This window comes from Alternaria conjuncta (assembly GCF_024043145.1).
Source record: "Alternaria conjuncta strain BMP 0040 chromosome Unknown scaffold_8, whole genome shotgun sequence".
Classification (NCBI taxonomy): Eukaryota; Fungi; Ascomycota; class Dothideomycetes; order Pleosporales; family Pleosporaceae; genus Alternaria; species Alternaria conjuncta.
The window spans coordinates 1058201-1084340 of NW_026250097.1; the positions used below are offsets into that span (position 1 = coordinate 1058201).

At 54.7% G+C, this 26140-nt stretch overlaps 8 protein-coding genes across 8 annotated transcripts; 7 read left to right on the top strand and 1 right to left on the bottom strand.

Annotated features, from left to right (window-relative positions):
- Positions 1 to 1635: 1635 nt before the first annotated feature.
- On the top strand, positions 1636 to 3474 carry J4E85_006162 (uncharacterized protein; the record flags this gene model as incomplete). Its single annotated transcript, XM_051470402.1, has 7 exons — positions 1636 to 1720; positions 1771 to 1912; positions 1963 to 2241; positions 2293 to 2409; positions 2587 to 2785; positions 2837 to 3198; positions 3252 to 3474. The coding sequence occupies 7 exons, from the start codon at positions 1636 to 1638 to the stop codon at positions 3472 to 3474; spliced, it is 1407 nt and encodes a 468-aa protein (XP_051325890.1).
- A 564-nt stretch (positions 3475 to 4038) lies between these two features.
- Positions 4039 to 4853, top strand: J4E85_006163 (uncharacterized protein; the record flags this gene model as incomplete). Its single annotated transcript, XM_051470403.1, has 4 exons — positions 4039 to 4146; positions 4208 to 4463; positions 4513 to 4711; positions 4760 to 4853. 4 exons carry the CDS (start codon positions 4039 to 4041, stop codon positions 4851 to 4853), a joined length of 657 nt encoding a protein of 218 aa, XP_051325891.1.
- A 318-nt stretch (positions 4854 to 5171) lies between these two features.
- J4E85_006164 (uncharacterized protein) lies at positions 5172 to 6591 on the top strand (the record flags this gene model as incomplete). Its single annotated transcript, XM_051470404.1, has 4 exons — positions 5172 to 5550; positions 5604 to 5788; positions 5841 to 6091; positions 6141 to 6591. The coding sequence occupies 4 exons, from the start codon at positions 5172 to 5174 to the stop codon at positions 6589 to 6591; spliced, it is 1266 nt and encodes a 421-aa protein (XP_051325892.1).
- A 714-nt stretch (positions 6592 to 7305) lies between these two features.
- On the top strand, positions 7306 to 8135 carry J4E85_006165 (uncharacterized protein; the record flags this gene model as incomplete). Its single annotated transcript, XM_051470405.1, has 2 exons — positions 7306 to 7462; positions 7540 to 8135. The coding sequence occupies 2 exons, from the start codon at positions 7306 to 7308 to the stop codon at positions 8133 to 8135; spliced, it is 753 nt and encodes a 250-aa protein (XP_051325893.1).
- A 1002-nt stretch (positions 8136 to 9137) lies between these two features.
- J4E85_006166 (uncharacterized protein) lies at positions 9138 to 9947 on the top strand (the record flags this gene model as incomplete). The annotated part of the gene is made up of 1 exon (XM_051470406.1): positions 9138 to 9947. One exon carries the CDS (start codon positions 9138 to 9140, stop codon positions 9945 to 9947), a length of 810 nt encoding a protein of 269 aa, XP_051325894.1.
- Positions 9948 to 10397: 450 nt separating this feature from the next.
- On the bottom strand, positions 10398 to 12285 carry J4E85_006167 (uncharacterized protein; the record flags this gene model as incomplete). The annotated part of the gene is made up of 3 exons (XM_051470407.1): positions 10398 to 11935; positions 12041 to 12176; positions 12232 to 12285. 3 exons carry the CDS (start codon positions 12283 to 12285, stop codon positions 10398 to 10400), a joined length of 1728 nt encoding a protein of 575 aa, XP_051325895.1.
- Positions 12286 to 15211: 2926 nt separating this feature from the next.
- Positions 15212 to 20518, top strand: J4E85_006168 (uncharacterized protein; the record flags this gene model as incomplete). The annotated part of the gene is made up of 1 exon (XM_051470408.1): positions 15212 to 20518. The coding sequence occupies one exon, from the start codon at positions 15212 to 15214 to the stop codon at positions 20516 to 20518; it is 5307 nt and encodes a 1768-aa protein (XP_051325896.1).
- A 2586-nt stretch (positions 20519 to 23104) lies between these two features.
- On the top strand, positions 23105 to 25430 carry J4E85_006169 (uncharacterized protein; the record flags this gene model as incomplete). Its single annotated transcript, XM_051470409.1, has 2 exons — positions 23105 to 23620; positions 23667 to 25430. 2 exons carry the CDS (start codon positions 23105 to 23107, stop codon positions 25428 to 25430), a joined length of 2280 nt encoding a protein of 759 aa, XP_051325897.1.
- Positions 25431 to 26140: the final 710 nt, after the last annotated feature.

Sequence of the window (26140 nt, forward strand, 5' to 3'; positions counted from 1 at the left end):
CAATGTGGATCTGGATGACGCGCCGGTAAGACCTAATAAGATTAGAGACGTGATGAAGGAGTTGGTGGAGACGAAGGCGAGACGCCAAAGGTAGCGTTGCCGAGAAGGGACATCCGTTCCCGTGTGCGACTGTGGAGGTTCATGTATTTGTGAGGGGAAGTGGCCCTTAACACGATGATTTGTGGAGTCGTGGGTCGTTGACACGGCGCCTCGAGAAGTTGAAGCTCCCAGGACGAGGCTCTGGAGATGATCGGCGCTTTGAATACTGCAATTGTGAATCCTTGTCGAATTGAAATTATTTGATCTTCCGTAGGTCAGTAGGTATTTATGGAACTCGCAATGTTGTGAAGCTCAGTATCTCAGCCACGTGGCGCGACAGCTTGGCAAGAGCGTCCTGTTCCCCGACGCCGGCGCCCGTCCTACTTCGCAGCACTGACAGCCATCTTCGGCCACCGAGTCGCGTCTTTCGACTTCCCGAAGCTTTTGCATTCTGCGTTTGTGCGAGCCATAAACCTGCAGCCACTATACGGCTAGACCGAGCGGAACAGTCCAGCTACGAGACCCGCCCACTTTGATGGACCCTATCACACACTCTACTCGCTGAGAAGCTTAGGGGCTCTACTTGCGAGTATGCGAGTACGCGTCGGTGGATTTCTTGCATTTTGTTGCTCGGAAAGGCACAAAGAAACCAAGAAAACCCACCGGACGACGAAGGATTCCGGCTAAATTGCGGGGATGTTATTGTTTGCATGAGCAGCAAAGGTACATCATGATCTGTGAAGGCTGCCAGTTGCATCACTTTAGACCTCGGCGGCAAGGATACCCAGTTGTCTGGAATACTGTAGACCGTATGCAATCCTGCCGCGCTGATATGCAGCAGTCAATCACCCACATTGTTGGTGCGGCAGCAAAACTCGTCCACGGTGGATAAATCTTCTGTCACATTACGCCCGTAATCTGACCGCAATCATCCGCCCTACCCCAGTTCAATCTATGAGGAGAAGAACTCCATAACTACAGTTTGTTAACACCATCAGGAAGCACTGAGAAGATGAACAGAACTGCCGAAACGCATCGCGAGCTGCTAGCAACACGAAAGTTCTCGTCCCGCTTCGCCAAGCGTGGCGTTTCAAAATGACCACAATGAAAGCATCTGCCCGTCACCCTCGCGGGCTCCACGAGTCAACCCATGTCAGCCAAGAGAACGGCCCCGCAACACGCCAACCAAGGAGGAGGCCGTTGATAATTATGCGGCGTTATGTAGGGTTCTGTGTCGACTCGGTAAAATTTCCGCACCGACTTCGCTCCCTGTTCAATCAAGCCGCCAGCTGGAACGGGACAAGAGCGCGCGGTGGAGCGGACATCAAGCTAAACATGGTGCCGTATTGCCATCCTCTGAAGGCTGCGAAGTAACTGCCGATTCCCTCTTCCTGGCTTTCGACTTGCGACCCAAGACACAGACGTGCGACGAGTAAGCTTGTTCGGATACCGGGACGCATCGTACGTTCTTATATGGGCTGTGCTCTTCCCCAGATTCCTTTCCCCAGACTTTCGGAACTTGTGGGGCCACGACACAACGAAGAGATTTCGCTTCGCATCCTTTAGATCTCGAATTCGGCATCCTATTTGGACAAGATGGCACAAATCGGGATGGTATCGACGGGGACACACCCAAACCACCCAACCCCTGCTGAGCTGGAGAAGGGAGACAATGTGCTTTGTACGTTGTTTACTAATCTTGTCGCGAACATGTGCTAACAGATTTGCTAGTTGAGGAGGCCAATGGAAGCGACCGATCTACAGACGGCGAGTTTACCTGGACAGCTGAGGAAGAGAAGAAGGTTCGACGTAAACTGGACCGCGTGATTGTGCCACTTACGACCTTTCTTTACCTGCTCTGTTTCCTCGATCGGTACGTATCATTTCACTCTGCGCAAAACTGTTCGCTAACCACCTTGAAAGTGTTAATGTTGGAAACGCGCGTATCCAGGGTATGGGAGAGGAATTGGGTCTCAACACAGGTGTCCGTTTCAACTGGGTTACCTCGATCTTCTACATTGTCTACATGTTCGTCGAAGTACCGAGCAACATCCTTCTCAAGAGACTTGGCCCGAAATACTACTTGCCACTTCTCGTCTGTGGCTTTGGTTTCGTCTCACTATGCAGCGCCTTTGTGAGCAGCTTCGCAGGGCTGTTGGTTGCAAGGGCCTTCTTAGGTGTGTTTGAAGGTGGTGTGATGCCGTAAGTACCTTCTATCGTTGTTTGGAGTGCATACTAACCATCAGTATGTAGGGGATTGGCATTCTTCATCACATGTTTCTACAAGCGCAACGAACTTTTGTTCCGCATTGGTATCTACGTATCCGCGGCCTCAATGGCTGGAGCTTTTGGTGGACTGCTCGCTACTGCGTAGGTCCTGTCACATTCTTGAGATTACATGAAAGACTGACTACAGTACAGTCTCGCTCGTATTCCACCATGGGGAGCTTCGACTATGATTCTCCATACCTGGCGTAACATTTTCTTCTTCGAGGGACTTTTTACCGTCATTGTTGGCCTTGCTGCTCCCTTTCTAATGCCTCGTAGCCCAGAAGAATGCTGGTTCTTGAACGAGCGCGAACGAATGATTGCCACACAGAGACTGGTGCTGAAAGGAGGAGCTGATGAGAACGAAAAGACTGAAGTACACCACGTCAAGCGGGCCGTGATGAACATCACAAACTACTTCTGTGCCTTTGGTTTCTTCTTCATCAACATCACTGTACAGGGTATCTCACTGTTCATGGTAAGCTGATATCCTCCCCATAACTTATGGTTTACTAACATACATTACTAGCCCACTATCCTCAGGGATCTCGGATGGACGGCCACCAAGGCACAACTCTACTCAGTACCACCCTATGTATGTGCTTGCTTGATCGCTATCGCAATAGCTTTCGCATCAGACAAGACGAACCGCCGTGGTGTCTACCTCGCTGTCTTTACGCTCCCCGCTATTGCGGGCTTCTCGATCATGCGATGGGCGACCGACCCTAACGTCCGATACGGCGGTATCTTCTTGATCACCATTGGTGCATTTCCCGGAGGTCCTGGTTTCCTTGCGTGGGCGGCGAACAATGCGGCCGGCCCTGCTATCCGCTCCGTCTCGACTGCTTACGTTGTCACACTGGGTACCGCTGGAGGTATCCTCGCGACTTGGTACGTCAGATTATGTGAAGAATCGAATCAGATCCTAGGTTAATACGTTACAGGACCTACACAAGTGCTGACGCGCCACGATACCCAATCGGCCACACCATCAACTTGGTTGGTCAGTGTTGCGTCTGTATTCTCGCCATATTCGGTATCTGCTACTGCAAGTGGGAGAACAAGCAGCGTGATATGGGCAAGCGAGACCACCGCTTGGTCGGCAAGACCGCTGCTCAGATCAAGGATCTCGGATACAGACACCCTGAGTTCCGCTACATGCACTAGACGTGTGTGTTTACGATTCGATACGACCTCAACACTTCGTTCGTTTTTACTTTGCTCGATGTTAGCGTAGGGCATTTGGGAATTCAACTTTTCCCTTTCAACTTGCCCAGTAATGCATGGGCCTCCAAATTCTTCATATGCTTGTTGTGATGGTGAACTATGCTACTGATCTGGTGAGCTATTGGCAACATGCGGTCTGGGCATTGGCCTGCTTTGTTTCGGCAGATGCTGGACCGTTGCACATGATTCATAAACATATTGATGCCTATTGGTTCTTTTGTCGATGATGGTATATTGTGATGTGTGTATGGTCTGCAGTAGACTACTTCGGTGTATGCCAAACCGCCAAGCTAATTTACCGATAGTTCGCAACTCAGCTCACATGTCTGTTCTGGAACCGGGGTCATGAAGCATACATAAGACGTCAAGCGAGAGGTGAATACTTCTCAGGCGCAAGAATCTGACCCCTCATCATGCAGATGCTTATCACACTTCTGGTAGCCGCTACGGTGGTCAAGGCACATTGTGAGTTAGCAACAAATGATTTCCAGTGATATGAGTCTCATGCCAACAGACACATTCCCACGTCTTGTCGTAGATGGAAAGTCAGAAGATAAAGACTGGGCCTCGACCCGCGAGACCAAGAATGCGAACACCAAGCAAGGCATCGAGGTAAGATACTCTTCGAATTACCACTGGCCCATGATGTGTCTATGATACTTACTTTGGCCAGAACCCCACTGTCGCGGACATTCGCTGCTACACCTCCAAAACCGCGCCAAACGTCGCAAGCGTACCGGCCGGATCAACTATTCACTACATATCCACGCAACAAGTCAATCACCCGGGACCAACGCAATACTACCTCGCCAAAGTTCCCGATGGCAAGGATGTGAAGAGCTGGGATGGAAGTGGTGCAGTGTGGTTCAAGATTAGTACCACGATGCCGACCGTAAACGCGCAGAAACAGATGAGCTGGCCAGGACAGAGTGAGCTGTTCCTTCTCTTCACTTCGCGTGTACTAATGACGTTTCGCAGACGAGTATCTCACACCCAACACAACAATCCCTGCTGCCACGCCATCGGGTGATTACTTGCTCCGCGTTGAGCACATCGCACTGCACATGGCTATGCAAGCGAACAAAGCGCAGTTCTACCTGGCTTGCTCGCAGATCAAGATAACAGGGGGAGGAGCTGGGCTGCCGAGCCCGCTAGTTGCGTTCCCGGGTGCTTACAAGTAAGTCAAACTGATGAGCACCAAGAACATGCTAACATGAGGCCGCAGAAGTAATGATCCGGGAATTCTTGTCGACCTGAACAAGTACACATCGGCGCCAGAGACATATCAGCCGCCGGGTCCGGGTGTTTGGCGCGGTTAGGAGGATAGGTCTGGATGTGACTAAATTTCCACTGGGAGTGTTTGTAGATATTAGAAATGAGATTTCTTAATTTCTTGACGCGTTTACCACGATAACGACGTAGCTGTACAGCAATGTAGAGGCTGTGATTGCGAAGATTGCAGATCAGCCCAGACACATGGTTGCGGCTCATTCACATGCGTCACTGGTGGCTCGTGCGGAAAATTGCGGCATCGCGGGGTGATGGGTGGGGCACGAATTTGTTAGATCGAGTCAACGCGGAATTGAAAACCCACCTGCCGCCCCTCCGCTCTTTCCTTCTTGTCTCCCGCCTTCACGATGTCGACTACTGTGGTGCTCGGAGCACAGTGGGGAGATGAAGGAAAAGGAAAATTGGCCGATATCCTGGCCCATGAGTCGCAAATCTGCGCCCGCGCCCAGGGTGGTAACAACGCCGGACACACCATTGTCGCGAACGGCGTCACGTACGACTTCCATATCCTCCCGAGCGGTCTCGTGAATCCCGGCTGCATCAATGTCATCGGAAGTGGCTGCGTTGTTCACGTACCCAGTTTCTTCAAGGAGCTGGAAGCGCTGGAGAAACACGGATTGAAGACGGACGGAAGAATATTCATCTCGGACCGCGCCCATGTCGTGTTTGATGTGCACCAGATGGTGGATGGCCTGGAGGAGGTGGAATTGGGTGGTGGCATGATTGGTGAGGAGCACACGCGCCTGCTGCGGGACTGACGTGCTGATGGCGGGATGCAGGCACGACCAAGAAGGGTATCGGCCCAACCTACAGCACCAAGATGACCAGGAGCGGCCTCCGCATGTGCGACCTCTTCGACGAGCAGATCTTCGAGACGAAGCTCAGGAGGTTAGCCAACTCGTTCCAGAAGCGATACGGTGATCTACTCAAGTACGATGTGGAAGAGGAGATTACGAAGTACAAGGTGAGTCACAATGGGGTTGGAATATACGGAACAAAGACTGACAATGCCAAAGACTCTGCGCGAGAAGCTTGCTCCCTACGTCGTCGACCAGATCCCGCTCCTCGCATCGGCAAAGGAGAAGAACGCCAAAATCCTCGTCGAGGGTGCGAACGCGCTGATGCTGGACATCGACTACGGCACATACCCCTTCGTCACATCGTCAAACACTGGTCTTGGAGGTGTCATCACAGGTCTCAACTTGGGATGGCGGTCACTGAAGGAGGTCATTGGCGTGGTCAAGGCATACACTACCCGTGTCGGATCGTGAGTTGCATCGCACCGAAAGATAAATTCAGAGGCTAACAAGTAGTAGCGGACCCTTCCCTACCGAGCAGCTCAACGAGGTGGGCGAGAAGCTTCAATCAGTGGGCCATGAAGTCGGCGTTACAACCGGTCGCAAGCGCCGCTGCGGCTGGCTCGACCTGGTCGTTGTCAAGCACTCACACGCGTGCAACGACTACACCGCCATCAACCTCACCAAGCTCGACGTTCTGGATGACTTTGACGAGCTCAAGGTTGCGACATCCTACTCGTACAAGGGCGAGGTGCTTGAAGGCTTCCCCGCGAACCCCGAGATCCTTGCCCAAGTCGAAGTACAATACGATACACTGCCAGGTTGGAAGAAGCCGACGACTGGCGTGACAAGCTACTACGACCTGCCCAGCCAAGCGAGGAGTTACATTGAGTACATTGAGAAGTTCGTCGGAGTTAAGGTCAAATGGATCGGTGTCGGCCCTGCGCGAGACCACATGATCACCTTATAATAGCCCTGGAGGATGGTGATGAGGCGCGGCTTCTGATACCATTGCGCTTGTGCGGACACAACGTCTGCATCCCGAGCGAGAGGTGATAGGGCTGTCGCCGATAAGTCCATATGAGGATGCAAGGTCTCGAAACCATAGAGCATAGACAAATCTCAGGCATACTTGATTCATGCGTGGCTTAATTGCAGGCATCGTGCGATGAGGGCGGCCTGAATAGCTGGATGTTCAGCCGGCTCCCGTCTCCTGGGCCCCAACTAGGCGAGCATGCGTCGCAACCGCAACCAAATAACGACGCGTGCTTACATACACTCGCGGACAACATGGTAAATACGATTGACGATGTTCCTGAGGCCGAGGCGACCAGCGCAATGCTTGGAATAATTCTGGCTGCGGCATGAACAAGGCCCCTCAGGCGGCCAGCCCCAGCCTTTTCTTGAGCTGTGCCGGGATGCCGTCCGCTGGCCGTGCGATACCCCGAGCAAGGGACCGAGTCTTGGTAAACGTCATGAACCTCTGCTGTCACGCCGGCTACACGGAAATAGGCCTTTAGCTGCGCATCAAGCCCTACGCTCCCGCAGCCGACGCAGGTTCAGCCAAAATACTAAAGAAGCTGCTTGCGCCCGTTGCTTTTCGACCATCAAGCACCAACTGCATCACAACAGTACGACCCGCTCCACAACAACGCCGACTACAACACCAGCCAAGACACCGACCATGTTCACCAAGACCGTCCTCAGCGCGACTGCGCTACTCGCACGTGTTGCGACAGCGGGATCAGCGCCTGGCTTTCCCATCGACGTCACTCAGAACTTGACCGTGACGTACGGCAACAATACCGTGTCGCCCGGCGGAGAGCGCATTCCTCGTCCCGGTACGTTCCATCCGCTGTCGTCGCGGCGCAGTCGAGCCGAGTACTGCTAAGCACCAACTAACACTGATCACCACCAGAAACTGCTGCAGCCCCAACCGTCTCGTCGCCAGTATGGTTTTCCGACGAGCGAGGCCCCGGCCAATGCGTCCTCCTCATGGTCGACCTCGACGTGCCCCGTAACAACTCGCGCGTCCAATTAGTCCACTGGATCGCTACCAACGTCACACGCTCTGTTCCCATCTCCGCGAACACAACTGGCTCAGCCCTCGACATTCCGTCGGACAACCCCGTCCCATACCTCCAGCCCTCACCTCCAGTGGGTGACAGCCCCCACAGCTACACATTCATCCTCATGCAACAACCGCGCAACTTCAGCATACCCTCCATGTACGCGGACTTGGCGGACAACAGGGTCGGCTTCAATGTCAGCCAGTTTGCGGCTGACGCGAACCTGACGACTGCTCTGGCGGCGACCTGGATTACCGTGCAGAACCTTACCGACGTGCCGTCCAACACAAGCTTCCCACCCCCGAGGCCGAGCCCAACGGGAGATGGCGAGGGCTCGAGCGGCCCTGCTTCGGGTGACGCGAGTGGCGCCATGATTGGTGGCAGGACATTGTGGACGGCGATTAGCACTGCGGTTGTAGCCGTGGGTTTTGCTATCGCTTTGTAGGGAAAGAGTTTAGGAACAGAAGATGAGTATAGTAAGAAGATGTTGAGAAAAGGACAAAAAGAGGTGGCTGGTACATGAACATAATACGAGGGAACGATAGATGAATACATATGGATTGCATTCGCATGCAAGAATACAACGCACATGAGAAAGAAGTGGATAGATCAGACTTACTTACCCACAGAATCCGAGAGTCGATCTAAGGCCCTTGTCTGTGTCCATCCGACCTCGACCTGTTAGTTCTACAAAATCCAGATGGCGAAATGAGAGTGCGCACACGGCACAGCAAACGCGAGCTGAGCTGACGTATCGTTTCCCTGCGCTAACTCAAAGCACGAGCCTGCTGACTTTTTCTACGCACTGTGAGCTACACTTGCAGTCTCGTGCTTTATCTTGCACTCCTTTCGCACTGCTTGCTTGAGCAAATATGCTTGCTCTCCTTGACGCGATTGCTCTTTCCTACATTAAGCATCAGCTCGGGCTCTCATCCCGCATTCCAACTCGGATCAGTCACGCTCTTTGACACACAAGCACAAATCCACGCGGAATCACAACAAAAGGACTATGAACAGCTCAAAGTGGGCTCCAGGCGGCGCGAATAGCGAGAATGAACCAGATCCCCCCGCCCCACCAGCAAACGCGCCTACGGGCCCTCGCGATACACAGTCGCGTGGCCGTCGCAATGAGTCCGGAAGGGGAAAACAGGGAAGAGACAGAGGCTCGAACAGAACTGAGCGCACCAACAACCGCGGTGGGCACGACAGTGGCGCTGTAGGACCCGCGCCAGATCGCAGCCCTTCCGTCAATGACGGCTTATCTCAGTTTGGAAGGATGGGACTCAATAGTGCAATTGGCAGAGGGCCATCTGGCGAGGACTTCAACGGCAGGCTGACAATTGGTGTACATGGAAACACAATCAATCAAACTCGACCAAGCGCCGTATTTCCACCAAGCCTTAACGTACCCCAAAATGAAGGCTCTCAGCATGACGGCGACCAAGCAATGGACGAGCTCTCTGGTCTGCGGACCGGACAACAAGCTAGTCGCGCGGTGGACGAGGCTTCAAGGATGTCTCTGCCCACTCGCTCTTCCCCATCAATCTCTTCCTCTGGAGATCTGTTCCGTTACGCGGCTCAGAACCAGGCTGGTCAATCGAACCGCAGGACAGCTACTTCGCAGCCCAAACGCTCTTCACGCGCTATCCAAATCCAGACTACAGACGGCGAGACAGTCAACTTCGTTCCCTATGTAGCTAAGGAGAAGAAAGAAGAGCAGAAGGAACCTCACGTGGAACCCTCTCGTTCCACTTCAACAGATCATGATACAGGTGTTGGACCTCTTACTACCGGTACTGCAGCGAATAACGATATGGAAGCCCGTATCAAAGCGCTAGAAGACCAACAGAACGACACCCGCGACATGGTCGACGCCATGAACCAACTCTACATCCGTCTTAGAGAGTCCGTCAACCATCTGGAGTATCAGAACACACTGCAGCGAGTTCGCCCACTGACAACCGATGCGCCATCTGCAGATTCGCACATCCCTGCAGTTGATGGGTCCTCCTATGTGCCTCCTCAGGGTAGTCTTTCTGACGAGGAGTTCTCATACATGCTCAAGATGTTTGCTGGTAAGACGATTACTGCAGACCACTGGGATAATGTGGTATGGAGCTTCTACGGCCAGAACGCGGCGAATGCCCATGACCAGGACCAAGGTCGGAACCAGAACCCATTTACAGATGAGTATAAGAACGAGGCTACGGATAAAGGTCAGGATGGGGACAAGGATGTGGATAATGACGACCCCTAAGACGTAGAGGCGACGCCAGCGTCATGAGTATGGAAGTTTAGCTCGATAGCTGCTGTCTGGTTCTGTGGCCATAAAGGCTCATGTTATTACGGTGAAGTGTTGATGTAGAGCAGGGCAACAAAACGCAGTCGGTAACTCTATATAGTGATCTCAATGCAGGTGTATTTCCAACACCTTGTATTCGCTGTATACAACTGTAGGAATCAATAAAACTCCCTCTCTGACGTTTGCCGTGGATGTGGACGGCGACGACGTGCTCGTAGGGGGCAACAGCAATAAAAGGCTGATATTATGAAGACGACATGCAAGTATCAATGGGAATTTTGTACATGAAGAGAGTCATGTTGTCATCATTCGTATAAGAGAAGAGAATCCTACGCAATGCCATACCCTATTGTCTTCGCCTTGCTAATACATCGTCAACTACCTGTCGTTCCCTCGATCCATTGTCTACTCCGCACTAGCATTCGTCTTAGCCGCCGCAGCAGCAACTGCCTTCAAAGCCGCCGGGGCATCGTCCCACGGCATGACCAACTCAACAAACCGCATCTTCTGCGTCTCGCCACTGCTGAACTCTTCGTCTTGGAACAACTTCTCAACCTCCTCCTTCGTCTCCACTCTATATGTGAGTACACTGCCTTCTTCAGCGCCGAAGACGCGGGGAATGTCCTTGTACTTCCATTCCTGGACGTCATTGTAGGAATCTTCCCATCCGTGGATGAGTCGCTCGATTGTGTAGCCCTTGTTGCAGATGACGAAGATGATGGGAGCCAGCTTGTTTCGAATCATAGTAGAGACTTCTTGAGCGGTAAGTTGGAAGGAACCGTCACCTGTAAATAGGATGGTGCGCTTGATGTTTGACTCTTTTGCGGCGAGGGCAGCGCCTTGACAAGAACCGGTTGCGTAACCGATGGAGCCCCAGAGGACTTGCGAGATGGCGTTGACGCCTGCTGGGAAGCGAGTCTCCCAGATGCCGAAGTTGGAGGTGCCAGTCTCGGTGATGAGGACATCATCCTTCTTCAACCACTGACCAAGCTTTGGCCAGAACCAGGCGTGTTTGATGGTTGGTTCTGTCGATGAAGTCTCCTTGTCCGGGACGTTGTTGTTCGGGTTGGGTCCAGATTCGATGTTCAGCTTTCCAAGCTTGGCTGTGACTTTGGAAAGAACACCGTTCATTCTAACACCAGGATATTCCGAGTATCGTACTTTGCATCCGTAGCTGTGTAGGTCGATAGTCGTAAGCTGTGACATGCGGATGGTGAAGCCTGCAGTGTTGAAATCGGATTTGATAGCACCAATGCTGAGCACGAGGTCGGACGACTCGACGCGTTCACGCACACCAGCGTTTGAACCATCTCCGGCGTAAACACCACCATAGTTCGGCAGAGTCTCGTCTACCGCACCCTTTCCCATTGGGGCGACGAATGTGGGTATTCCAGATTTCTTGATGAGCTCGTGAGTCTCCTTCAATGCTCGGTGGCGGATAGCGCATGCATCTACAAGAATGACGGGGTTCTTTGCCGCGTGCAGATACTTCAGTACCACGTCAACGACGTAGTCTTCGGCTTCTTGGTCGTTTTGCGGGTAATCCAGATCAAGCGGAGTATTGAGGCGATCGCCGTCGACCTTCTTCGTTACCATGTCGCTAGGCAAGGAGATGTAGACAGGCCTTGACTTCAGGTAGCATTCCCGAATGGCGTTGTCGATCAGCATGGCCGCTTCATGCTGGCTGTTGAGCATCGAGACAGCACACGAGATCTCCTTGGACATGCGCGAGAAGACCGTAAAGTCGCCATTTCCAAGAGTGTGATGTAGCAGCGCTCCGTTCCTCTGAGATACCGTCGATGGGTAGCCGACGATGTGGACGATTGGGACATATTCCGAGTAGGCTCCGGCGATGGCATTGACAGCAGACAATTCACCCACGCCGAAGGTGGTTACCAATGCAGAAATGCCCTTGACTCGTGCGTAGCCGTCTGCGGCGTAACCTGTAATGATCGTCAGCATCTATCGCATGAGACAGACGGATCGACTTCGGTCGCTCCCGCAAGCGAGCCGCTGATAGCCAGAACGCAAGAACAGGCTCTACGTACCAGCATTCAGCTCATTGCAGTTGCCCACCCATTTCAGGCCGACTTTGGGGATGTAGTCGAGTGCGACGAGGTTGTAGTCTCCTGGAACGCCATGGACGGACTCAACGCCGACTTGCTGAAGTCGACGGAACAGGTACTGGGGTTCTTGTGAGCTAGCGCACTTTCACACGCGTGTACAACCCATGACTTACCTCTGCGACGTCGATTGGGTTTTTGATATCCTGCGATCGTAGATCTTGCGCCATGTTGCCAAGCTGTCAGAGAGATGAAGCTTTGGATGCTAAGAAAGTAGTTTGTTTGATGTGGTGATGGCAGGCTGTTGGGCGCAGCTACCTTTAAGGGTCCGCGAAGTTTACAGCAATGAGGTCATGTCCGGTCTTTACCGGCCAGCGCCATTGTTGGGCCTGTCTCGTGCGAGTGCATCGGGTGCATGTGGGATGCTGCACCATAGTAACGCGACGCGCAGCATACCACGCCGTTTGTCAGCCCAGGTGGCGTGAGCTACCAAGTCTGCGGCATAGTATTGCTACCGGATGCGTGCACTCGCAGCTCGAAGTGTCCTTGACGACGACATTCTTCGCAACAAGACTAATCCACAATGGAACTGTGTCGCATCAAACACGCAATCGATATGGGTGAAGAAGTCGAGACATCTGGAAGTGGGGCGCATCCTTAGCTTCGTGGGAATTCCATGGTAGCGGAACCACTTTGCCAGCATGTTCTTAGTAACTATGCATCATCACCTGCGTGGCAGCAAACGCGAAAACTGGTCAATGTCAAAGCTTTTCTAAGCATGCAATCGAATGTTCATATCACGACTTTGTCTCTTGCAGTCTGTCTTTCGTCATCGCCTGTACCTTCTCTACCAACTCGTCGTTTAGCGGCGTTCTCACACCCACTTCTCGTCCTCGCCTTGCCCAGTATCCATTGATGTATCTGATTTCAGTCTCTCTTCTATGCCTCATATCCCATACCATGCTAACGGTCGTCGCTCTGTTCTTCTCGATTATATCCATAACAGTAGCATGCAAGGCTTTCGCTGAAAACCTTTCCTTTACTCCCTCTACGCCCTGTAGTTCTGGTAAAGCGAGGATGACAGACGAGATCTCTTGCATGAGCCTCGTATTGGTTTCTGGGATGCTTAATATGTATGCGGTTACGGCATCTTCGAGCGCGCAGATAGGGTTGCTGAGAGCGTTACAGGCAAGCTTTTCTAGTTGTATCTGGAGTATGGTGGGCCATGGGTAAGACCGACAGTTCAGGCGAGGTGCAAGAGGTAGGAGTTCCAGGAGAGGCGAAGGTGCTTGTGATACATCGCCATCTTCTCGCGGGACGGGGCCTACCGATGTTGCTGCTGGCCCTGTGTGGGTGACATCAAAGGGCCCGTTCAGAGTGATACCATGGGAGATGACACCCGTAATATAATTTGGTCGCGTGTGTGGATCAGGCCACAAGAACATATTTGCGTCTTCTATCATGCCTGCTCCGTTCTGCAGGAATGTGACATTTGACGTGCGCGAGAGTCGGGGTAGAAGAGGTCGGAGGGCTGCCACAGTCTGCGTAGACTTGACGCATACGACAAGATCGTTGATAGTTTCGTCAGTTGGGGGTCCTGGTAGCTGTAGTACCTCAGCATTCCCAGCTATGCACAGCTCTTGCACCGTGTGCCATTCTTTTCCGTACAATATTTCCACGTCATAACCCGTTCGGGCAATCTGTTGGCCCTCGCAAGTCTGCAGTAGAAGTCTCTTCCCGTTTCTTAGGTACTCGTTCATGAGAGAAGGACGATGTAGCAGCAGGTTTACTACTGGCCTTGCGGGTATCTCGGCAAGCGAGTGAGCTGTGAAAGTGCCTACACTTCCCAGGCCCAGGACATGGATGCGCGGGGAGGCTCTAGTGCTTGAAATGCTGCGATGGTGTGCGGGCTCCTCGGACGCCGACCCCCAGCTTCTGAAGGTGCCTGCGAGGGAATGGCAAGCTTCACGATGCCGGGAATGAAGAACACGCCCCGCTCGAGGCACTCCTATGGCAGAGTTGAGACGCTGACAGATTGCCATCTTGACCCACGTCAAGAATTGGAGATGTTCAGGAGAACAGTTCCTGCTCTTGATGATGGTGCTCCTGGTGGGTGTACATGTCGCGCTTTACGGCCTACGTGAGGAGGCTGACCCTGCCCAGGTGCTTGCTACCTACCTAGGCAGGTAGCCGCTGCCCCACCACGGATTAGTAGAAGGACACATGGAGACCAGAGAAATGTGTCTACACCGTTGAAGCGGTGTACTCGACGGGTAGGTTTGGCGGAGATCGCAGAAGGAGCTGAGTCTGAAATTGTTGATACGAGGAAAGGTGGCTACCTAGGTATTAGAATGGCTACGTGGATGGTCGTACGGATGCGCCGATGCAGGTGGCATGTTCCGCTCAGTTCCTGACTAACGGTAGACGATAGCTTCAGCCCTGACGCACCGCACCGCAACCCCGGCCTCGGCTGGTGCTCACTCGGGCACTGCGAGACGGTAGCCGTGGTTCGCTCTGTTGGTGTGGCTGTCACGAGTGCACCGCCACGTGCTCGTGTGACATGAAACACGGTCGACGGTGTCTCTCCGGAACGCTACGTAATGATCCATGCGCATTGAAAGTTACTGCAGCGTGGAAGGCGGGTCGAGAGCGCGCAACGGCTGACAGCGTCAGAGTGCTGGGCGCCTCCAACAAATCACCTTGCAAGCTTCACCTGTGGCCCGTGCCTCTCACGACGGCCAGCCCTCAGGCAGCTGGCGACGGCGGCGCGTTCGGTCGCTCAGTTGCTGCGTGCCCCTCGTCGCCGCTGTTGTCGTGCCGCCGTGTCTTCTGACGCTGCAATCTCCCGCCAGGACCTGCATCTGCCGGCGCTGGAGTGCCCATCTTTGTTGCGACGCCGGCCAAGCGCATCCGCCATCCTCGAAGCGCCCACGTCGACGCAAGCGCAGGCGCCGCGTTTCTGCCCTCGATTCACTGCTCCAGCGTTCACCCCCCGTTCGTGCCAACGGCTCCGCGATTCGTAGCTCGTATTGCACTGTCCGCTAGGCTCTGGGACCCACAGGTTCCTCAAAGGAGCCCAAGGAGCCTCTGGACGACGTTTCCGCGGCAGCGTCATGTCGTGATGGGACGGCCGCTCTGCTGATTTGATACGAGGACATGACCCACGAGTCCCGCCAGCGCTCCGCGTCCAACATATCGACGCCCTCCGACCGCTCAGCCCGTCGCGCACCGCGCCCGAATCGCAACCCGCCCACCAGCCTCCCGCTGCCCGAGATCCCCAGCGTCACCTCGTCGCCCTCGTCGTCGCTGCAGCCGCTGGGCCTGAGCAACCTCGGCTCGCCATATCCCTCCTTCTCCCCCGGCGGACCCAGCGCGCCTGCCTCGAGCCCACGCGGACGGGCGCATACCGTCCAGGGTCCAGCGATGCATCAATACATCCCCCCTCCGCCGCCCCAGCCCTCGAGCACGCCCGCCGGCCACATCGCCCTGCCCCCGCCGCCTCCACGACCGACGGGCTACGGCAACCTGGGCGGCATCTCCATCCCGCCGCCGCCCCATGCCAACAATTGGGGTCCCCCGCGGCCCCAGTACCAGCAGCAGGGCTACGACCCGAGCCAGTATCGCAGCTACCCTCACAGCATCCCCCCTCCGCCAGGGCCCCCGCCGCAGCAGATCCAGCACGAGCGCGAACCTCCACTGACGTCAGCCACCTACATCCCCGGCGGCGAGTCATTCGGGCCTGGTGTAGGCATCCCTCCGCTGCACACCTCGAGAGGCTACCCCGAGCCCTACTACCGCGACGACAACTACTCCGCCAACGCCGACACGTCCGCCCAGGGCTTCTCCAGCAGCCTCCTTGAAAGCGTCCAGAGCGTGCAATATGGCTCCAACAATGGCTTCAACGCGCCCCCGACGCCCAGCAGTCGCAACCACCTCAACATACCGACCGAGAGAGCCCAGGTCTACGACTCGTCTGGACCGCCAACCGCCACGCTGCAGAACCCCATGGTCCAGAATCACGGCAGCGTCTATCACCGGTCCGAAAGCAATGGCACGACCCCCATATCCCCACATGACTCTTCGATGCACTGGCCAGCCGAACGCGTCCAACACTGGCTAGCGAGCAACAACTTCTCACGAGACTGGCAAGAGACGTTCAGGACACTGGGTCTGGAAGGCTCAAAGTTTCTGGACATTGGCCGCGGCCATGGCAGCAAAGGCAATGTAGCCATGATGCACCAGGTCATCTTTCCCCAATTGGCCAAGCAATGCACCGCAAGCGGGACCGGATGGGATCAGAACAGAGAGCGAGACGAGGGTCGCAAGCTGCGCAGACTTGTGCGCTCCATCGTAGAGACGGGCCATATCGCCAACCCCCGCGCAGCACCGCAACGATCCGACACTGGCATGACGAGCGCCGGGACAGAGGGTACTGTGGAGAATTCACCGTACATAGGCACCAGAGGCATGGACTTTGGATCAACGCCAACCACTGCTGGCAATGGCGAAGAGAGTCCGGGCCGTCAGCTGCTCTTGCACTCGCCTGGTGGTAGTACGAACCCACCCAGGCGCATCTCTACACAGCAACGCAATTTCACTGTACCCGGTCTCGGCCCTACTCCAGATTTCTCAGAAGGACCTGCACGCAGTCCCTATTCGAGGGAGGTTCTGCAAGGCCTAGATCCAAAGCCTGTACGCCATAGCCCGAATGCGTCCTCAGAGTTTGCGCCATCTTCATTGGGTACGTCGAACTATCGCCAAGCAAGTCCGCAGCAAAGCCCAGCGCTCCCTTCAGCCCGTCTTGCGACCAATGGCGGTCAGCTCAGTGCGGGTCTGAGCAACAACGGATCGCGGTACTATTCCCCGCATAACCGCGTTAACAGTACCGAGTCCATCAACTCCACCTTTGCAAACACTGGCTCGGGTCCCCCGTCAAGCAGATCATTCGATAATCGTTCCGATAGTCGCAACGAGAACCGGAAGAACGGTTACGAAGGCTCACGACCGGGTACTGGACTAGCTAGATATGACTTGGAAGCGCCCACCAGCGCTAAAGATCATGAGAAAGGTTTCTTCAAGAAAATCATGGGCGGGCGGAAGAAGGAAAACCACCCATCTCCCGATGACACGAGCCTGGATTCACCCACTAGTCCGGCAAGTCATCGTACGCATCCAAGCGGGTCCCTGTTTGGAAAATCTGGCATGAACTCAAGCGAGACTTCCTTGAACGAGCGACCCCCTTCGAGACGATCAGCTCAGACAGACTCCGACAATCGAGCAACAGGTCGTACTCGCACATCCGGAAGAGAAGATCGCAAATACGCTTTTGTCACACCAGATGGCTGGAACTACCGGCTCATCGACATCACCAACGTAGATTCACCAGCAGCTCTACGAGCTGTGTGTTGTGAGGAGCTGAGTCAGGGTCTGAGCCAGATATCTGGTGTAGAGTTGCATCTCACGAATCCTGGGCAACAAGACCACGATCACCCGCTGTCCGACTCAAAGTTGTTGAAGGCGCGGTCGCAATATGGGAATCGAGTTGGCGAGCTCAAGATTTTTGTCAAGATACCGCAAGAGGGAACCGTACCTCCATCTGCCGGGCTAGGAGTGTCGCTACCCCATACAGCTACTAGGTCTATCGATGAGGACGCATACTCTCGGCTGAACGCCGACTCTCAACTAGATTCTCCAGGAGGAAAGTCAGGAGAGTCCACGCTAGTCGCAGATAAGAGTGCAGCTCTTCGCAAGATGGCAGAGAAAGCCGAACCCATGCCGAACAATGCAGGTGACAGGCCTGCAGAATCGGCTTGGGAACCGCGTGATGACTTGGCCGAGGAGGAACGAAGAAAGCTGCTCGAAGCCGCTGCTGAAGAGCACCGCAAAGAAACAAAGCGGAAGCAGGAAGAATATCTGAGGAGTCGATTCCAGAGGGCCAATGGACACAGTCCTGACCTGAACCCCACTTCAGGCGACAACCTCAGCTACCGCAGTCAGCGTATTGTTGACTTTGATGAACCCCGCGCTTCTCCCTATGAGGACGTAAAGAAACCATTCGATGCTAAACCCAAGCAGCTTGTCCCACTGCGAGAGCCGCCACCAGTGCCAGCCGATACGAGCACACTGTTGAAAGCCAATTCGCTGTCGAGGGCCAAAAACCGCGGCTCATGGCCCGAGAGTGATGATGGCAAAGACAAGCGGAGATCAACAGAGTCGCAGTCAGAAAAGCGCAAAGCCATTCCTCAGGCTGCAAGCGGGCTGGGAGGCATCGCTGCTGCTATCATCGGCGCTGGTAATCTTGGGGCAGGCATAGGAGCAGCGAACAGGGCGCCGCCAAAGGGTCCTCAACCAGCAAACAGCGAAGGCTCGCCTGAAAGCATTCGACCTTCACAACAGGTATTGCAGGATAATGGATTCGCAGCTAGATCTGGCTCCGGAAGAAATAGTCCAGGTGGGTCACCTCGCAGCCCCGGCGAGCTCACAATGAGCAAGGGAAATATACCTTTCAGAATACCTGACTATGAGGAAGCTTTCGGAGACGACACGTCCAACGAGAGGCCAGACCTCAGCCTTGAAATGCCCGATCCGACAGCACCGCGATCGAGAGACGAGCGGTCTCGTTCGCCAACTCGAAGTCCCCATACAGCGCACGCTCCAGAGTCTACCTTGAGCAGAGAACCGTCACGGGTGTCAGTGTACGGTCCCACTCACGACTTCGAAGAAGCGCGAGTGTCGTTCATTACGAAATCTCCAAATCTGGAGCCTATGGATTCTGACGACGATGATTCTGACGATGGCTTATTCGCTGCGCCGCTCGCAGGACGAGCTGGTCCACCCACACCTGCCCAGAGCACTCCCATCACTCGGACCAACTCCCGCAGCCAACGGCCAAACCTTACACTCAAGACACAACGGTCAAAGAACTCGCTAGCGCAGGTCACGGAAAAATCTGAGCAAAGCGCAGCTGGTGACCGCGACTCGCAGCCAAGCGACTTCCACCCCGAGTCGGCTGCGTCTGCAACATGGACCGACTCGCCAAATGATACGAACAAGTTTTCCCGTCGCGAATCATTCGCCAGCGATGTCTGGGCAAATCGTCCACCAGCTGAAGCCCTCGTGGAACATCTTGACGAGCTCTTCCCGAACGTCAATCTCGATCAGCCGATGCTTGAGGAAGATGAAGCGGATGGTGCTGCAGAGTCAGCCAACGATCCCCCGCCTATACCCGCCGAGCCCACTCCTCAGCCTCTCACCCGTGGTGGTGCAGGACTGCAGAGTATCGCGCAACGCAACATGAGGAAATCAGGCGCTGGTTTGGGCCGCACAAAGTCTATCCGTGAAGTAGTGAAGTCGCAATACCAGCCACTCGATAAGAGGCCACTCCCAGGCCAGGCACATGCTGGTGCCGGTCCATCGCGTGTTGCTACGTTACGCAATGGTGGTGACATTGTCAGGCGAAAGTCGACGAAGATGTTCAACGCCAGGACTGAGCAAGTGCGACCTCAGCGAGGCTCGCGCCTCGTTATGGAGACAATACCTCAAGATCATCTACCAAGTGTTCCATCGCGACAGCCAACATTCAAGTGGATGAAGGGTCAGCTCATCGGCAAAGGTACATTTGGTCGCGTCTACCTCGGTATGAACATCACCACCGGAGAGCTTATCGCAGTCAAGCAAGTCGAAGTCAACGCCAAAGCAGCTGGTTCAGACAAAGACAAGATCAAGGAACTCGTCAAGAGTCTAGATCAGGAAATCGACACCATGCAGCATCTCGACCACCCCAACATTGTGCAGTACCTCGGATGCGAGCGCAAAGAGTACAGCATTTCCATCTTCCTTGAATATATTTCCGGTGGCAGTGTAGGATCCTGCATCCGCAAGCACGGGAAGTTTGAAGAGTCTGTCGTCTCTTCGCTCACAAGACAGACGCTGCTCGGTCTCTCTTATCTCCACCGCGAAGGCATCCTCCATCGCGATCTCAAAGCCGACAACATCCTGCTCGACCTCGACGGCACGTGCAAGATCTCCGACTTTGGTATCTCAAAGAAGAGCGACAACATCTATGGCAACGATGTAACAAACAGCATGCAAGGTTCCGTCTTCTGGATGGCGCCCGAAGTCATCCGCTCCCAAGGCCAGGGCTACTCAGCTAAAGTCGACATCTGGTCTCTGGGTTGCGTAGTCCTTGAGATGTTTGCGGGTAAACGTCCTTGGTCCAAGGAAGAGGCCATCGGTGCCATTTACAAGCTTGGTAGCTTAAACCAGGCCCCTCCCATCCCCGAAGACGTCTCCAGGGTGATTGGCGTAGAGGGCCTGAGCTTCATGTACGACTGCTTCACCATTGACCCCATGGAACGACCTACAGCCGAGACATTGCTACGAGCGCCATTTTGCTTTAGCGATCCAAATTACAATTTCCTGGACACGGAGCTCTATGCTAAGATCCGGGGAGCTTTTCAGTAGTTGTTGACATATTTGCGACAAATTCAATTTAGGTGGGCGATGACGACGACGAATGTATTGGAATGGTCACAGTGTATATTGGTTTTATATACCCACTTTTCGTTTGTTTTCTGAGGACGATGACGTCTTTGTAGCGAACTGCGCGGATTGAAATACGATACCTGGTGTACTCAGTACTCTTTTTCGAACATACTCGTGACGCGTCTCGCTGTTACAATACCTTCTTGGAAACTGGTGGCAATTGAGTGTCTCCGAAGCTTCAGGTTTGGGTATACGAAGATAATGGTGTTGCGGACAATGACTGCAGGGAAGCCCACGTAAGAGAAGCATTGATCGTACTGCATTACCTATCCAGCTACGGTTCAATCTATGACACGCTCTAGATAGATCGCACAATATGTCTTCTTTATCCATCTTCGATCGCGCACAAGGCGACTGGATCAGCGTGGGATGATATATACAGGGTTCGCCATTATCTGCCGTCAGCGATTGCGTGTTCAACGGGCAGGAATCCCATCCCCTTCGTCAGCTTATGATGGCGATCAACCTTTTGAGCTACTTCGGATTGGGGCGGCGGTATGTCCCGACTGCCGAAACTTAGATGCTGTACGTCCTTTCGGCGCTTTCTTGGTACTCAATAGGGTAGCTTCAGCCGAGCACATACTGGTGTCTCGTCGGTTCAATAGTTTATTGGGGTCGTCACCTCTTCTTCTGCTGTTGTACCACCGTGAAGACAGGGTCTCATCAAGTTTCTGGTAAGGTCAGAGACATTGCTGCACTGCTGAGCCGTTCGCTCTGGTTGCGCATTCATCACTGACGAGACACTGCCCCATTTCGCAACGCGAGCCGCGCCGTACTTCTACTTCGTCCCTCGCAACGTAAGTCACGGTCCGAGACATTGGGAAACATACGGACATCATGCTTGTATACGGCGAGGAAAGATGACAGCCCCAAAGTCAGATGATGTGAGGTATCAGTCCAAGGCGAGTGAAACGTTTCGCGATAGTACTGCAATCAATCGAAGGCGGCAGTTGTTTCTTAGTGTGCGAGTATACGGACGGGAACTGAAAATAGAAGGCGATTTTGTGAACTGAACAAGGGAAACGATGTCATAAAGACAAAGTGGACTGAGTTGCGCGTTACCTTCAGCCGCTTACTCTCGGCGACCCTCGTGGCGGATCTGACACTCGCCTGTGGAGAGGACCCATCCTCGCATCTTACTCGGAGTGCCGTGGGTCTGAACACAGGCGTTATTGCCGCGCCGCCGCAGGTGCTGGGCATGCAGCGCACCGACCGAACCGAACAACGACGCCAGCTAACGATACTTCTAGATTTTGGAAGATCCGCCGTCTGGGTTCGCGGACGTCACTCCACGGCAAAAGCACTCGTTGAGCGGCGATATCGATAAAACATCTCCACAGAGCAAAAGCTTGATCCGATTCAAGCACTGCAATATGCGGAAAATAGGAGGGTTGAAACAGCGATGTGGACGGCCTTGACATGTGGACGGTGATCGGCCAACAAGCGAGCTGCCGAGGAAGGCAGTCAGCAACATGCCTGAGGATGCGCTTTTGCCGGGCCAGGTGCGCATAACGTGCATAGTAGAGGCCATCCCCATGCGGACGGGGAGCAGTGCTGCAAGATGAGGATGTGCATTGATAAGGCCGTGGTGAGTTCTGCTACACCGTCCGGGTGCGTGAGCTTGCATGGGGGCGTGGGCGTAACGGTAAGCAGCATGCGCAGGACACGCCGCAATCAAAAGATGCGAGAAGTGGATGCAGAAGGCGAAAGTACCGGTCCTCTTGTGGACCGCGAATGGTTCTGCAGCCGGAGCGTGCCTGAGGCGTCTGCGTGGCTGTGCTGGGCCCGCATGCTGCATGGAGGGTTTGCAGCCGAAGTGCGTCTTTTTCCTTTTGCCATGGATGAACGACTCGCTGCTCGGGCCCACGTTCAGGCGGACAGGTCGCACGATGATAGGGAGCGCAGTCCGTCGTGCCATCTCCCACGGTAGCGATACATCACGTCGCGACGACAGCGTGGGCAGGCAGCGAGGCGCACGCCGGCGGCAATGGGCTCCCAAATCACCAGCCTGCAACGGCCCCGGCGTGCGACGTCTTGCCCGCATCGAGCCAAGTCAGGGGAAGGCGGCGCGGATCACTCGTCTTTAGACGTTTCGGGACCACCAGGGGACCAATCGTCGCCCGTCACTACCGATGCCGCCACGAATACGACTACACCCCCGGTCCAGGCTCAACCGCCTCGTGTCCAAAATGGCGACCAACCGCACCGCCGTAGGCCGAGTTGAGCATGGACTGGGAATAGCATGCCTCGATATATGACCCTGCTGCTGACCCGCCCCTGCTCCGTTTACGCCGCAACTCTGATTCCTCGTTCTTTGACGTCGAGGTCTCTACCGCACACCTTTTCTTTCCAGACCTTCAGGCTTGCTCCAAAGGTCGTTACGCTCTTTAGCATCGGTTTTAATAGTCCTTCCTTCTTTAGGTTCTCGAGTCACCTTCACTTTCGACTCTTGGCCGTCCCGGTCCTTCAACCAAACACAAAAAGCACCCACTTACCTTCTTCACCATGGCCAACTTCAGCAAGCCCGCCAGCATGATGACCATGGTCTTCGGCCTGTTGTCGCTTCTCCAGTTCACCGTTGCTTTCCAGCATGGCTCCCACCACCACGCACACCCTGCTCGCGCCGCCAGCGACGCTTCCATTGCGGCCCACATCAACGAGATCGAGGGCGAGCTCACCAAGCGCCAGTCGCGCGGACCCATCGCCATCACCGGTGTTTGCAGCTCTGGCACTGCCTCCAACGGCCAGTGCAATGGCGGCAGGACTTCTGCTCCCCGTCTTGAGATCCGTACCTTGGCGCGCAACGCCGACCAGTGGAACCTGTACCTCCTCGGTATGGAGAGGTTCATGGGCAAGGACAAGGACGACATGCTTTCGTACTACCAGGTCTCTGGTGTCCACGGTCGTCCTTTCCAGACCTGGAACAACTTCCCCGCGCCTCTGCTTAACCAGCAAGGTTTCTGCCCTCACGGAGGCTCGCTCTTCGGTTCCTGGCACAGGCCTTACCTTGCCATTTATGAGGTGTGTATCTTGATAATGCGTTTGATCGTACGCTAACAGTTCGCAGCAAGCATGGTACCAGAGCGTCATGGAGGTGATTGCTCAGTTCCCCTCCAACCAGCAGCAGCGATGGAGGAACGCCGCGTCCACTCTCCGTATGCCATACTGGGACTGGGCTATGGACACCAACGGCGGCCCAACTGTTCCCACTCAGATGCGCGACTCGACCGTTACTGTCACCAAGCCCCAGGGAACCGTCACTATCCCCAATCCGCTGTACAAGTACAGCTTCGGCAGCTCGCTTCCCTCTGAGATGGGTGGAGGCCCATGGAACAGCTTCCCTGAGACTCTCCGTCGCCCGGTCGCCAACCCTACCCGCAGCAACAACAACGAGATGAACGCCCGCTTCAACTCCATCCGCGTTTCTCTCCGTGACCGTGTCTTTGCCCTGTTCTCCAGCAAGGCTAACTGGGGCGCTGCCAGCACTTCCGCCATTGGTGTCCGCACTGACCTGAGCGGCGGTGGCGTTGACAGCTTCGAGTCCGTCCACGATGCCATCCACAACACTGCTGGTGGTGAGTCTGGTGGCCACATGTACTACCTCGATGTCTCGGCTTTCGACCCCCTCTTCTGGCTCCACCACACCAACGTCGACCGTCTCCTCGCCATGTACCAGCTCATTACCCCCAACACCTACATCTCCAACGGTAACATCCCCCGCCCTATGGCTCAGTGGAACCAGGGTGAGCCCAAGAACCAGTACTCTCCCCTCAAGCCCTTCACCAAGGATACCGCTGGCAACTACTTCACCTCTGTTGATGTCAAGGAGACCCGCACTCTCGGATACTACTACCCTGAGACCAGCGACCGTTCTTACCAGCAGGTCGCTCGCGCTGTTACTCAGCTTTACGGTGCCGGCCAGAGGACTCTTACCAAGCGTGACGGCGACGAATCCGCAACTGGCCAGTACCTCGGACGTCCCATCAAGGAGGGTGACTACCACACTGTTCTTTCCGTCATTGCCAACAAGTACGCGCTTGAGGGATCCTACACTGTTCACTGCTTCGTTGGAAAGCCTAGCAGCAACTCCACCAAGAACTCCACTGCGCCCGCGCCCGCAACCGAGTCGACTTACCCGCTTCTGAACATCACCACTCCTCTTCTTTCCATCACCATTGGTGGTGGCTCCGCTCCCAGCACCGAGGTTCCCAGCAACGAGACCGATGCCGCCTACGACCCATCCACCGACTACACCCAGGACCCCAACTACGTCGGTTCCTACGGTATCCTTGGTGCTATGATGCAAGGTGGTGCCAACGCTTCCCAGGCTCTCATGACTGAGGGTGCTCTTCCCTTGACCACCTGCCTCCAGGGTAAGGAAGCCGCTGGCGAGCTTGAGTCGCTCCGTCCTGAACACGTTGAGCCCTACCTCAAGGAGAACCTCTACTACAAGGTTGTTGGTGTCAAGGGCGAGATCGACGCTGACACCATCCCCGACTTCCACATCAGCGTCAAGTGCAACAAGGCCAAGCCCGCTGCCTCTGACGACGAGCTTCCCGACTTGAGCGCTCCTTACGAGGTCCTTGAGAGCGTCACTGCCCACCTCCCCGCCGGAAAGCCCTTCAAGTACATTCCCACTGCTATCGACATTCCTCTGCCCGATGGCCCAGAATACCTCGAGCCCAGCAGCGATGGCTCTAAGCCCCAGAGCCCCAGCAACGGTGTCTTCCCTTACCCATCCATGCCCTGGGAGGAGGAGGGTTACTGCATCACCAAGCAGACCATTGAGTACGTTGACGAGCAAGGTAACTTCTTGTACTCGGAGATGTAAGCTGGTAGATTTCGGTTATAGAGGAAGAGCGATGTGGTGGAGAAGCATGTGTATGCTTGCGTATGAAGGAACCTTTACATAATACCTTTCGATGTACATTGGACATGAGAGCTTTTTTTTCCTTACAAAATGTCAATTGATATCCAGCAGTGGTTCTCGTATAGTTTTTCCTAACGTCATCGTCTCCTTGATGTCCCTGTCCATAGCGTAGGCGTCCATAGCGCTTTGCAATATGACCATAAACATACTTCGGTTCCGATGCCGTGCATGTGCTGCTTTATGACATGAAATTATGAATGCTGGGGTGGTTTCATGAAGCGAGACCTGCCAAATATCGAATGCCTGCTGTGTCTCTTATGAAGCCGACATGCGCAACTGTGCACACATGTCGGACATCACATAGGAATCGCTCAGCCAAGGCAAGCTGCAGGCATGACGAGCTCCGGCTCGCGTGGACGACGGCGCTGTGCCCCGCTGGTACCAAAAGGCGCTAGTGACTCTTTGGCCGATGTCTCTGGGCGCGCACCGCGAGCACCACATCACGGCAGTATCTCTCATCCTGCTTGACCATTCCTAGGGTCCCTCAGGCATTCCTGCGTAAGTCCTACACCATCATCGTCATCGCATACCGCGTCTACACATTGTATCTCTTCAGCATGGCGTCTGAGGCGCGCAGTCGCGACAGCTTCCCGGTCCCAATGCGGGTGCTA